Here is a 14224-nt window from a genome sequence, read left to right on the forward strand (position 1 = left end):
AAGTACCGAGACCTGTCCGTTTGGTACCAATAACTATGCAGCATTCAGAGCCACTTAACTCATCTTTCTTCCACATTCTAATGTGTGGTTTTAAGTATGGCAGGTTAGAGCAGGGCGATATGGCCAAAAATATATATCACGATATATATTTGAAAATTTGCGATAACGATATAACTGACGATATAATTTCTGCGAGACAAAATTCAACTCCACAACTTTACTAGCGCAAAAAAAACCCATCAATTTATTTTCACTTAAACAAGCAGCTGTTTTTTATGTGCATTAAAGCTATATAAACATTTAACAGTGCAAATGCAAATCCCTTGCTGAAAGTTTAACCAAAAGGCATTTCCAGTAGAAATGGGCTGACATATCCTGAGCATAGCCATGTATAATATCTACTGAAGTTAAAAAGAGCAGCTTTGCAACAACGTCATTGCTTTTTAGTTTCCTGTCTTCATTTATGTTGGAAGTGATAGCAGAGCTGTACGTTTGAATTTTTTCAGAAATCTCTCAGTCAGAACATGCTTTATCATGCTTAGGTAACTAGTGAAACTAGCGAGCTAACTTCTACAAAAAAATGTGCTTTGTTGTGTATCTGACAGACAAACACCAAACCAGTGAAGTTGCACCATTTTTAAAAACCAATTCTGGTTCATCCGTTTCACTCAACAATCCTCTTTCCCCCTTCTCATTCTCCGTTGCCGCCGTGCTTTTTCGGCCATGTGCGTATGAAAACAAAGGCACTGCGCATGTGCATTTCACCCATATTCTATCGCGATATTTCATTTTCTTATCGTTGCCTAACATTGTACCGGTATTACCGTAAACGGTATATGGCCCAGCCCTATGGCAGGTCAAGTCTACATATCTAAATGCACTGAAGATCTGTCATGTAATTGGCTGATTAGATAATTGCATTAAGTCAGTTGTACCTAATAAAGTGTCCAATGAGTGTATATATCTACTAAAGCCACATGCAGCCATTCAAACAGCACTTTGCTCTATGCCTTTAAGTGCTTTCTAACTATCTCACACACTCGAACTCAGACGGATGCATCGGAAGCAATTTGAGATTCACTATCTTTTCCGAGGTTGCTTGGGATCAAACCACTAACCCACTGATTAGTAGACGATTCGATCTACCTCCACTGCTTCTTGGTTAGATGATTTTAAAATGGAATTCATATACGGGAACTTTGTACCACACAACTATACAACTGTTATCTCATTAATAGTTTACTTCAGCCCTGGACTGTCACAACACTTAGCACTCTGTGTACACCAAGTCACTTTATTACACTGTCCACTGCTCTCTGTTATACTCAACCACTTTAATTCCATCTGACATTAGCTCTGCTTGTTTTTCATGCAGCCATTTTTATTGTGTTATCTTGCTTTATTGAATCTATTAAGGCATTTTTTGTCTTCGTAGAGCCTCTTTGTTCTACATATTCAATTTCTTACATAGTGTTTTGTTGTGTTTCTTTTATTATTATTTTTTACTTATTTATCATTGTACTTTATTTAGAATTTTATTGACTGAACTCTTTTATTTTACTTTTAGAAGGTCAGTAAGTAGAAAAAATATTTGGTGTAATTTCTATCTTATTGGGCTATTTTATTTTTTTGCTTTTTAAAAAAAAAAATTCTAGTTTATTTTTTATTTTTTTTGCTCATTTCCCCTTTTGCTTTTTGTTATTTTTACAGTGTTTGGTTTCAGTTTAGTTGTAGTCTTTTAATCTTTCAAATATGAATGGTATTTTTCAGGGGCAAATGAGGACAAATTACAAAATTCAAAATGGGTATTACAATGCTTTTAGTTGACTCTGTCACATAGATGTCCCAGTCTACGCATGCATCAGTGCATACTTAGGCTAGTTGTGTTCACACTTAAACTAAAACTAGGGGTCATTTTCACTTTAGGTTAAAACAGCTACAGTTGGTCAGCAAACGTTCTACTGGTGACAGCTGAAAACTAAAGTTAAATTAGATAATGCTGCACAAACTAAGCCCTTAGATGCATTTCATGAAGACTTGCTCCTAGAAGTACTTCGGTCCATTGCACAGTAGGAGATTTCTTTTCAAAACTGTTAAAAAAATTCAGTTTTGACAAGTTTTGTGCTGTAGCTGAAGCACAGGACTTTTCTTGGGTGTAGTGTGTGACTTTTCTTAGTTAAAATGTCGTATTTGTCTGAATCTCTGTCAGAGTGACTGATGCCATCTCAGTTCTGTGGAGCAAATTGTCCATGCTCCTCTGACACGTCTGGCCTATTTGAGCATTTCTCAATGTTCTTTAATCTTAAAAATGTCTTTACCCTCCTACCCAGAGGATTTGATGACCTGATAGAGCAGAAGAGGAGGAGAGGTTTTGGTGTGAAAGCTCTTTAATCTTCTAGCGTGTAAATGTTGCAGTCACTTTGATGTGACCTTGGAATCTTGTGCCTTTTCTTTTCCCCGTCTCGACCAAACCTTGGGGTTGAACGCGTATTTAGGTTTCAGATGTGACGAGTTGGGATGCTGGTTTTATCTTTACTGGTCATTCAGCTCATTCAGGTTCAGTCTGGTCTCTTGTGAAAGTGTCACAAGCTGTTGTTTGGCTTCCCACACTACATTGTCCCTCTGCTGTTATTTAGCTCATGAGATTACTGAGCCTACTTGAGCAGGATTAATGGAGGAGTCGAATGAACTCTTTGTACAGTGAGAGGAGGAAATGAACCAAGGGTGGTGCACTTGTCATGGATCTGACATTTCGATTACTCTGTGTGTGTGTTTAACCTCACAGTGTGCTGGTTTATAATTTCAATACCCAGATTAAACTGAATTTTGCAGCTAAGGGCTTTTATAGGGTCTTTGGGCTATGTGAACGCATGCATTATATCTATTTCTCTGGGTTTCATCTGGCATTAACCTGAGTGATTGTTATGAAGAGCCTGTCACTACCTTCATCATTTGTGTTATGGTTTAATCTGTGCATGGTGTTTTAAATACATCATTATAAACATCTGTAAGACAGACGCACTAATGCATTGATGTTTGAGCGGAAACACTATCAAAGTTAGTTTAGCACAAGAGTTGCATATGAAATGGAGATTCTGATCTACAGTTTGAATGATGCCTCTTGTTTTTGCGGGAGTATTTTTATATTCAGCCCCGGTTTAAGATGCATCTGTGGGTTAATTAATATGGACGTGGCTTTTCTGGCTTTTTCCATTGGTCTCTAAGTCAATTACAGGGAGACAAAAACACTAGACCCAAGCTTTGTTATTAAATTACATCAAACATGCTCCCCAGAGAGTATAATTCACAGGGTACTAAAAGGCTTGAGTGAAGTACAACATGAACAAATTAGTTTGTTTTGTACTTATCTTGTAACGGGACAGCTAGAAGGGAAAAGAGAGATTACGCTGCGGTTGTGTATTGTCCTTCATGCAGGTTTAATGTGCTTAACTTGGGTTTTAGTTTTTACTCCTGCTGAATCATATTATGGAAAAAATATAATAATTTATAGTCAGTGTAGCTACACTTGTTTGTTTTTGTTTTACCAAAGAGTCAGGGTCTCAATTCAGATGTAAAAGTAACCAAGTTGTTCTCTTAATGCATCATTTTGTCCATTTAGTCTGCTACTTTTTGTGCACAGAAGAACTGAAGAAAACGGATGGATTTTTCTGGATTTGGGGGGGTTGAGGAGGCGAGAAGAGACTCTTTGATTCGGAAAAAGTCCTCTGACCATTGATCTCTGGTGACCAAAGACAAAAAGAGTGGATTAGGAATTTAGGTTCCTATTCTTTCCACACATCCAATAATTCAGTAATGTTTATTATTATTATTATTATTATTATTATTATTATTATCATCACACAATAAAATCTGACTGGACTGACTAGACTACTGAAAACACACAAACCAGAGTAATGGAAGCAAAACTGGAAAAAATGTAACTTGTGAGAGATGAACGCATGCAAGGATGCATCAAAACATCAGAGCCATGCACAAACTCATGAGATGAACCTTTTTTGGATCGTTTTGTTGCAATTCACCAGTGCTCAATGCAGTGAATACTGTGATACTCCATAGTCTGACACAGTTTGTGAGTTTAACTTTCTTTTTGAGCCATGTTACACACCGTGACATTTAAAATGGTTGCATTGTCATCGTTTGTGGTGCAGCTCTGAAGAATCTTTAGATAAGAGCATAAAAGCGGTACACACAACAGATATTTGCTGACTTAGTGGTGACGCTCATTATGGCGAGAAACGGCTAGATTTTGTAGATATACAGACGACTGTGTATCTAATAGCAGCTCCAATGTGGGAACAGTTAGTCGCCATGTCAAGAAATAACCTGGCACACAAAGCACTACAAATTTTGTTGGTAACTGTAATTTAGCTTTTTTTGTAATGCTATTATGCAGGCCAACTCATGACATGCCTGCCTCTGTTGTTATTGACCCATAACATATAAAAAATGTAAAACTCTATCATTTCAAGTGGGGATTATCTCTGACTTTCAAATTGCACTGCCCTTGTTTCTCCTCCAGAAGCAGCAGATTGATAAGGGGCCACACTAGATTACTAACCTTTTTTTTTTTTTTTCCATGTGAGCCATGTGGCTTAAATGTTATCATCAAGATACAGCGTTTCTGAGAGCAACCAGGGGTAGGCAGAGACATTTATCCTCTCAGTGGTTGCTGATTCGTGGACTACTGAGCTATCATCTCCTGGAAGGTGATTTCACTAACTGAATTTCCTCTCTGGGGTTTCCTGTGGTGAAAGCAATTGTGATGTTGCTATGTGAAAGCAACACTTAGTTTCTAAGGAAACGCGAAAGAAATAGTGCATAGGCCTCATTTGCAACACCACAGGCAAATTTTGTAGTCACGTAGTGGTGGCTGCAGTCCGCTTCTTTAAGCAAAACTCTTTGTTAGGTATATAGTAAACACTTCCTAATGAAATACAACAACTTCCTCTGTGTGTGTGTGTGTGTGTGTGTGTGTGTGTGTGTGTGTGTGTGTGTGTGTGTGTGTGTGTGTGTGTGTGTGTGTGTGTGTGTGTGTGTGTGTGTGTGTGTGTGTGTGAGTGAGTTGACAATTTATTAAAAAAAAAAGAACAACTTCTCACATTTGGAAGTCTTGCATTCAGACAGCAACGGAAATTTGTCAGCCACCTGCCAAAATCTCAGAAAATAGCAGAAGGAATAGGTGAAAACTTGTCATGATCCAGTGCCTCATGACTACATCTGGGTCTTTGTTCATTTCCGTGCTGGTCTGACTGTCAACCACAAAGATGTTTCACTTGTATTCTTCAGAACAACAGCCAAATGTTCCCATCACGACTTGAAAGGCTCTTTCTGTTTTGTTTCACTCCTAGTCTAGCTTAAATGAGCCTGTTTATATCGCATTAAAATGGAGAAGAGGGTATAGGTAGTAAACGCCACCTAGCAAATCTGTGAGCCATTTCCTTTATGCGAAGAATAAACTGTGATGTGAATGAGGCTCATGTGTTGACTCCCTTCCTATGTGGGTGGTCAAGGCAGGAAGCAGGCCTGATGCATTTGCTCTCAGCACAAGCAAAGACATACACAGCTTAGTCACAGTTTCCATGTTTTTTTGTTGTTTTTTTTGTTTTGTTTTGTTTTTGTTAAGTGGCTGCTTTTGGCATGCAAACAACATCGTCCTGGTAGCAGAAATATTTTTAATGCCCCAAGAGAAGGAAGCAGAATTAGCAGGGATGTTTTCATTTCATTTTGATGGTAATTCGAAACTGCATTTCTTGTGCGCAGCAGTAGTTAAACTTAAACTCGGATCTGGTTTGTCGCAGTACAGCTCTCCACACTCAGGTCTAATAATACCGCAGATCACAGGACAGACTGTCGGGGGGATATTTGTCTCCTAAATTGAGCTTTGAAGTCTTCATTATCTCCCTGCAGTCTGAGTCATAGTGCCAGACTTCCACCCCGCTGACAATGCTCTAATGAGGATTTTTAGATCAAGCTTCAAGCTGCCCACTATAAGACTGGGACAGAACCACTGTTTTCCATTGTCAGGTGTGTATGTTATGCTGTGAGTTTGATAGGGCTGAGCCATGTGAGCATAACGAACACAGTCGCTGTGTGCTGCCACCAATAGCATTGTGGTTTTTAACTGACTTGATCTTTCATGACAGCTGAATTGCTTCTGTGTTTGCCGTCATGCTCCACAGTGTACCTACTGGATAGGACCGCTGAAAACGAAGAGAATACTGTGGAAGATTTGCTGTCGTTCTATTTTGATACGTTTTGAAATTGAATATCTTCGAGTAGCTGCCCAGAAAAGTAGGACAATTGAAGGTTTCACTTTTAGGCTCTTAGAACTTGAGCCTTTTGTACTATATTCAGACCTTTTATGAGCTAAATATTAAACCAGTTTCCATCCATCTGTTTTCTTAACTGCTTCTCCAAGTAGGCTGGAGTTCATCCCAGCTATCATAGGGTGAGTGGTGGGGCCACTACTCATTTGATAAACAAACAAGTAGAGTACAGGGAATCAAGTGCCCTCGTTAGGTGTTGTTTGTACTGTATTCTGATTTTCCTAAATCTTGCTCCTCTGTAAGAACACCCTCCATCTTACAAAGACTAAAACTAACTGTGTAGCTACTTAAAAATAAGTTAAATCTAAAGATTTTTAATGAATACAAACTCAGATGAGCAAATTAAATTAATTAAAACTGCTTGATGCTTTCTCATACTATATGTCTGTTTACCATAAATGTTTAACACTACCCAGAACATATTAACAAGACTTTGAGGAAAAACAATAAAGCATTTAGGTTACTTTAGATATTTTTTCCCAGTATAAAAATATATCCTAGAGTACTGGATGTGTAGAAATCAAACATTAAACTTTATCAATGTTTCTTTGCAGGAATCCTCTTCTCTACACTGGTGTTCGGACCTGCCTGCGGCTTCATCCTTGGATCGCTGTGCACTAAATTCTATGTGGACGCCATCTTCATTGACACCAGTGAGTTGAATGTGTCCCTACTCTGTGATCCTCTCGTGTGTTCTTTTTTTGGCATGTGCAGTTTATTGACCGACACCATGCCTCCCCGCAGGTAAACTGAACATCACTCCAGAAGACCCGCGGTGGATCGGGGCCTGGTGGGCAGGCTTCCTCCTGTGTGGTGCCTTACTCTTCTGCTCTGCTGTCTTGATGTTTGGCTTCCCTCAGTCGCTGCCAGCAAGGGAGCGGGAGGAGGGAGCAGATAGCGAGCAGGTTATGCTTCCTCCCTCTCTGAGCTCAGACTGTGAGACTCCTAAGCCCAGCAACGGAGTCGTAGTTAACCATGAGCCTGCCAATAGCCCCACCTGCTGTCAGCAACTCAGGGGTGAGCATGCAGCATCCAGTGTGGTACTGCAGTTTTTTTTTTTTGGTTGTTGGTGTTGTTTTTTTAATGCAAGCATGTATGGAACAAAAACACACAACATTTTGTATTTTTATTTGTTGTATTTGCCAAATGCTATGAAGTACTGACAAAACAGAAGTGCTACAGTCCTTTTTAAATAAAACCTGTTAGTGTAAATGGTACTAGATTAGTTATAATATCATCCTTTGTAGTATTATGTGTTGTTAAAGATAACCTATGATATTTTTTTCTTATTTTTTACTGTTATAGTGACAAGTGCTCATGTTAAACATGGTCAGATGGTGAGGTCAACATATACGTATATAATCCCAGTAAACCAAAAGCTCAGTTTCAGACTGTGCTAAATGCTCTGGTTCAGACATCTATCATTAGTATGGTCATCTCAGCTTATGTTCAAACTTGCTGTTTTCAAGGGCCAGCCGATCAGAATAAAGCTGACTCAAAGAAAAGGAGGCTTGTATGAGACAAAGGATAAACTTAGGAGCTGCTTCAAGGCCCACTATATAACACATAAGAATTGAACTGTAAATCTACTCTAGCTACTGGAGTCTAGACTAGGTCCCCACATCGCACCATTGCAAGTTGTACTTGTATATATATTTTAATTAACAACAAGTTTGTAAAATATCTGTCTCATTAAGGGGAAATACATTGAAAGAGTATGCAACTTTTAAAAGTAAAATGAACTACTAGAAGAACTTGAACACTAGTTTTGGATTAGTAGAGTTTTTTCAGCGTTTTGATGGTCACTGTAGTGGCTATATTAATTTCTTAAAGTTCTCTCTTATATTTAATATAACCACACTACGGACGGACAACCGCCTGTTGTTATGCGGTGTCGTTAGCAACAACGACGGTAAAACCATTGCGTGTCTGCTTGTTTATTTTCCACATAAACCTTTCACAATAAAGCTCAAGACCCTGTTGAGACTTTTCAAAATAAACTGAATCACGTGAAAGAGCAGATTATTTACGGATGAGAAGTCAAAAAGAGCCGCCAGGTGCTAAAAAATAAACCTTAAACTCAAACGTTAGAACAGGCTTTTTCCCGCAGCACACCGTGTAATAAATACAAACAAAGCAAACGGCGGCCGTTACAACTTATGTCTAAAAATGTATAGTTTCATGCATCGGTTAAAACACTCAACTGCAGGTACACGACGCCCAGCTGGAAACACTTCATGCAAGCTGCCCGAGATTCACAGAACTTTCAGAAAATGTAAATTTTTGTGATTTATATCGTTATCGGGACGATAGATGTCTTATATCGGGATATGAGATTTTGGTCATATCGCACAGCCCTACCCTCAATGCTTATCTTTCCTCTTTCCTTTTATGTCCAGTGATCCCCACGGTTACCAAGCAACTCCTGTCGAACCCTGTGTTCACCTGTATCGTCCTGGCAGCCTGTATGGAGATCGCCGTCGTAGCCGGCTTTGCAGCCTTTCTGGGGAAATATCTTGAGCAGCAGTTCAACCTCACCACCACCTCTGCAAATCAGTTGTTAGGTTTGTATTCTGTGCAAAAAGTCACACGTATGCACACTTTTTTTTTTTTTCTTCTGCAGAGGAGCATAATAAACAGATTTGGGCCTATCTTGTGTTTAAGGTATGACAGCTATTCCATGTGCGTGTCTGGGGATCTTCATGGGTGGTCTGCTGGTGAAGAAGCTGAATCTATCAGCGCTGGGAGCAATCCGAATGGCCATGCTGGTCAACCTGCTGTCCACCGCCTGCTACGTCTCCTTTCTGTTCCTTGGCTGTGATACGGGTCCCGTCGCAGGAGTGACCATCCCGTATGGCAACATGTAAGAAAAAATATTTAATATTATCACTTGTTACATCCTCTGCTTAAAAGCATCAACGAAAAGTGGAAACTGACACCGGAGTTTGTAGAAGACACTGGTTTTAAATTACTTAATAACCACAACTAAAAGGCTAAAAGTGGCATATTCCTCACGCCAACCTCAGCCGTGCCTTGATCCAAGGCGAGTAGGGGCTGCAGACTAATGTAACACAATAAATAAAGCAGTTGAAGTAACTGTCAGCCAAGATCATGTGAAGAGGTGCAAGTTGAGATTATCTTTTATGTGTGAAAGAGGGACGAGTTAGAGCGCTGTTGCTCAGTGTGGCATTCTGATCTTCAGGCTTCTGGCCTATGTTTACTTCCTGGATAACCCCTTTTTAAAACTAGCTGTAGTTACATAAAGTTTGGGAAGCCATCCTTTTTGATATCCAATTCAGTAAGCAGAGACTATTTGAAAGAATTGAACTCAATGTGTTGAAGTGCAAAGTTTGGGTAATAAACTATTTGATGATTAGACTCAGATGAAGCTACATAGCAGAGCACTCCCACCAGTGGTGGGAAATAGGACAGGACCACCCTGGAGTCTAGACGCTGCTGGTGGTGATGGAGATAAAGCAGATGGACTCGGACGAGGGTATCTGAGCGAACAAAATGAAATGGAGATGTAGTGGAGGCGGGCCACAGTGAGCACCAAGATTTAAAGCACAGGGAACAGAGGCTGATTGACTCGCTGAATAAGGAAATAAAGTTACTGGACCAGAGATAATGATGAAAGAAGTGATCTAACAACAGACTAGCAGCCCAACCATGCAGGAATGCAGGGAAACGAGTTAATACTAGGTCTTCCTCGTTGAACTTGCATAGAAGCTTCATTCACACGTCGCCAGAAACTGTGTCCTTAATGTAAGATGAGATGAACTCATCAGTGGAGGAACGGCAGATATCTAATGATATATTTCTGTTGTCCTCACTTCAGCGTGTTTTCATGTCATAGGTTGAGGAGGAACGAAATGCACTGTTAGCATTTCAAACCCAGTTTATCAAACAAGAATACAAGCAGTTAACAAACTCTAGCAGTGAAAAGCGGTGCTGCTGCTAAGGCTGGAGGACTTTTTTGCAGATGAACTGTAGGGACTATAAATGTGTAAATAAAAATTCTTATCACTGCTGGACATTGGGGCAAAGATGGGACAGAAGGCTTTTTATTCAAACAACTTTGTGTCATTTTGTCGAGTCTATAAAAAGATTTTCTGTTTGGAAAGTGGCCTCGAGGGCTGCATGAACTGAATATGAATGTGACAGACTTCACTGAATCAGACACCAATAAAAAGAGGTTTAAAGCAAAGCTATTATGCAGCAGGACACGTTATTCACTTTCATATTGATAAACCTTTCAAGTGAAGCTCTGTTGTTAGAAGGGACTTTGTATTTATTATGTCGTTTGTCATAAATTAGCATGAATCACTGTCTCATGCGCACACTTTTTAACTTAAATTCTTTACTTCAAAGGTAAAAAGACAGTTTGTTTTTATAAAACCTAAAGAAGTACATGAGGATAAACTCGTAATTTTACTCCACAAAGCAAATTATATGATAATATAACAAATATGGTGTTTGGCTTCTTCCTTCTAATAGAAACAAACATCTCAAATCAGAACAGACACATTGCATTCCTCTTCACCTTATGCATGTATCTTGAATCCAAGGATATCAGCCTGTGGATTAATTCGTGATATCAAGATTGCTCCCTTTTCTCATCTCATGTTTTGTAACTATTTGTGACGGCATGAAGTAAAATGCCCCCATTTTGACCTGTATCTGAATAGTACTGTCAAAAAATCAGTGAGTGAGGCAGAGCTACACCTAGGCATACACCCCACAGATCATCTGACGTGGGCACACACAGTATGTGGAATTGTAGGTGGTTATTGCTCTGTTAACCCCCCAGCAGGGCTGGGTCTAACACCTTTTTTTTTCTCTCTGGTAGAAATCTAGCTTTACTGCCAGTGCTCCTTTGTTTTGTTTTTCACAATCCAAAGTCTCCTTTTTCTTTTTGTATTGGATTTGAATTTAGAGGGAATAATCAATGATAGCCTCTCAGAATGATAAGGAGTCCTTTAAAAAAAAAAAAAATGCCTGTATTCAGATCTAGATAGCCTCCATATGTAATCGCTTCGATGTTGCACCAAGCCTGACAGTTTTCATGCAGATCTACCCTTAACTTCTTAGTAATCCTGCCAGTGGCATCTTCAATTGTACTACCTGCCACAGAACAAAGACCTTATTTATCATCTTAGTAACTCTGTCACTTCTTACTGGGGTGCATCACCATAGTAAGGTTAGAGATCAACCTACTGACCAATCACAGTGTCACCACAGCTGGGAAAAGCCTCTGACTTCTGCACAGATAGTAGAAGGGTTTTACTTTTTAATGTCTAATTTCTGATGCAATACACAGATGACCATTAAGAATTATAAATTCTTAGATGCAAGTTTATTCCTTCATTTTTTCTTCCCTATTACATTAAATTTGCACATAGTCTAAACCTAAATTTGAATTCTGTTTTTAATGTGTTCCTTACTTGCTCTCAGATTCTCCTGTGTCCTAATACACAGGATACAGCTGTGATATTGATGATTCTGTTTACTGTCAGTGCAGTCAGCGTTTTGCTGGTTTTCTTTCCTGGCTTCAAATAAGCTAAATTTTATTATTATAGCAGCTCTTTTCCAGTCTTATTGACCAAAGCACTTAAAGTGCCCCTGCATTCATTCAGGCCTTTTAATACTAAACTGCTGTGCAACGCTTCTCCTCACACACCGCTGCTTAGTCAGCAGCAGAAATGACGCTTTCAGTCTGTATTGTGTGTTTAACCTCTTTATATTTTTCCCCATACTTTCCTCATAATTTTATCTTCCTTGGCAAAGTCACCTGCTCTGCTGCCAGTATACTTATCTAAACTTTTAATTTTGATTGTTGCGCCAACATCAAACCTTTTAGGTGAATGTGCGATTGAGAAACCCTGGGTAACCTTGGTGAGTTGGTTAGCAGCTTCTTGTGGCTGCTTATCGTGATTTTTGATGTTTGGGTAAATGAATTCAGAAATGAACAGATATCAGAAGTATGCTGAACTCGCTTCATAGTGCAAAGCCCAGGTAAAAAAAAAATCTTCTGCCAGCTTTCACTGCTCCTCTGTTTTCAATGCTTTAATCTTGTTATGGCCTGGCCTGTATTTATATAGTGCTTTTCTAGTCCCTAAAGACCCCAAAGCGCTTTACATATCCAGTCATCCACCCAGTCACGCACACATTCACACACTGGTGATGGCAAGCTACATTGTAGCCACAGCCACCCTGGGGCGCACTGACAGAGGCGAGGCTGCCACAGCTGTTATTGTACCACAGCTAAACCTGCAACAGCAGCAAATATTTGTATAATCAGTCAATCATCATATTTTAGTTAAAAATTGTTACTTTTGGTTGCTGTGTCTCATTTAAGTATTTAAGCCTGTTTAAGTCAGGTAATCAATACATTACATTTAGCCCTAGTGAAGCTAATTATTAGTTACAAATGATGATGATGTTTATTGAACGGATGTTAATGTAAGTGTGCGATATAAACAGGGGGCAGGAAGTAGATTAAGAGGAGGATAATTGATCTGTCACACAGGGGCTGTTTTTGAGGAGGGGGAGATTTTACACTCATGCACACACATATGCAGAAATCCAGCTGTGTTTTGCACACAGATGTGTCGAGGTTCCTCAAGAACAGCGTACCTGTTTGGATCACTTTGAGACCGATAGCACTGTATTCTGCGGGGGTTTTGGCATTGAGCTCTTTCTCTATCTTTTTATCATTGTGCTAGTAAAAGATATTCATGTGTTCAGATGAATATTAAACACCTCCTTTTATTTGCAGCGCACTTTGAGACCTCTGAGTCCAAGGTTGCTTCTTTTTCAGTTAAAATAAAAGCATTCAGGCTCAGTCTTCAGCCTCGGTGTTGCTTTTATCTCTTTAATAAAGTGTGAACTCAGTGATTTAGTCTGTGTGCTCATCCTGTAGAAATACTGAATGTTTGAGCCGCTTTTGAAATTGGTGGCCTAAAACCAACTTGTTCCAGAGCGGGTTAGGAGAGCTGCGTCGTTTCCATGGAGATGTTAAAAGTGAAACAGTGTCCATAATATCTGATAAAGGGCTCCTTAGTTTTACAGATGTAACTTACAGCTGTTTCTCTCTGTTTAGGACCCTGCAGGCGAGCAGGAAACCAGAAGCTCAGTGCAACAGTCAATGCAGCTGCTTCACCTCCTCCATCAGCCCTGTGTGCGGCTCCAACGGCATCACCTACCTGTCCGCCTGCCTCGCCGGCTGCAGCCGAACTGGGATCCCCGCATCCAACATTTCTCAGGTTTTCATTTTGCTTTTGCCCTCTGATTATGATGAGTACCAGCAATGTTGATGAGGACTGTAGCACAGAAAAGCCACCAGAAACCTTTATAGTGTTCACAGATATGAAGTCCCAGTATTTCACAGCTCTGTCATCAGCATGCACATGCTGGGCAGTCAGGTGGTAACGTGCTTCAAATCACATCAGCTCAGCAGCACAAAATATCACCACTTCACTGCTGCTGAATTTTTTTTTGCTTTTCTTTTTTCAGTTTTTAAGTGCTCCTAAAACAAACACACATTGCTCATTTCTACTGAGGATTTTGATCCAGACGTGAGGAGCAGGTGTAGCATGTGTGTTCCTGCAGGATGAATGGCTTGTTGTTGTACAAACGTCTCTCTCTCTTTCTGTTGACAGAATCTGACCGGCTGCTCCTGTATATCCAACGACAGCGAAAGTGCCACGGCGGTTCCCGGGAAATGCCCAATGCTGGGATGCCAGCAGTCTTTCCTCATTTTCCTGTGCGTGATTTGTGTCTGCAGCCTGGTCGGAGCCATGGCCCAGACTCCCTCTGTCATCATCCTAATCAGGTATCGTTGTGGTTTTATTTTATTTTGTGAAGAGACTCTCAAT

At 39.9% G+C, this 14224-nt stretch overlaps 1 protein-coding gene across 5 annotated transcripts in view; it reads left to right on the plus strand.

Moving 5' to 3' along the window:
- slco3a1a (solute carrier organic anion transporter family member 3A1a) overlaps positions 1-14224 on the plus strand; it is a 36194-nt gene that overhangs the window by 19837 nt on the left and 2133 nt on the right. For all 5 annotated transcript variants that reach the window (XM_082538436.1, XM_082538433.1, XM_082538435.1 and 2 more), the window contains exons 4-9: positions 6902-7000; positions 7092-7364; positions 8747-8911; positions 9012-9210; positions 13450-13612; positions 14009-14181. In XM_082538436.1, the coding sequence (XP_082394562.1) occupies positions 6902-7000; positions 7092-7364; positions 8747-8911; positions 9012-9210; positions 13450-13612; positions 14009-14181 (1072 nt within the window). The remainder of the gene's footprint in view (positions 1-6901; positions 7001-7091; positions 7365-8746; positions 8912-9011; positions 9211-13449; positions 13613-14008; positions 14182-14224) is intronic.

Source organism: Aulonocara stuartgranti (genome assembly GCF_965226115.1).
Source record: "Aulonocara stuartgranti genome assembly, chromosome: 7".
NCBI classification, from domain to species: domain Eukaryota; kingdom Metazoa; phylum Chordata; class Actinopteri; order Cichliformes; family Cichlidae; genus Aulonocara; species Aulonocara stuartgranti.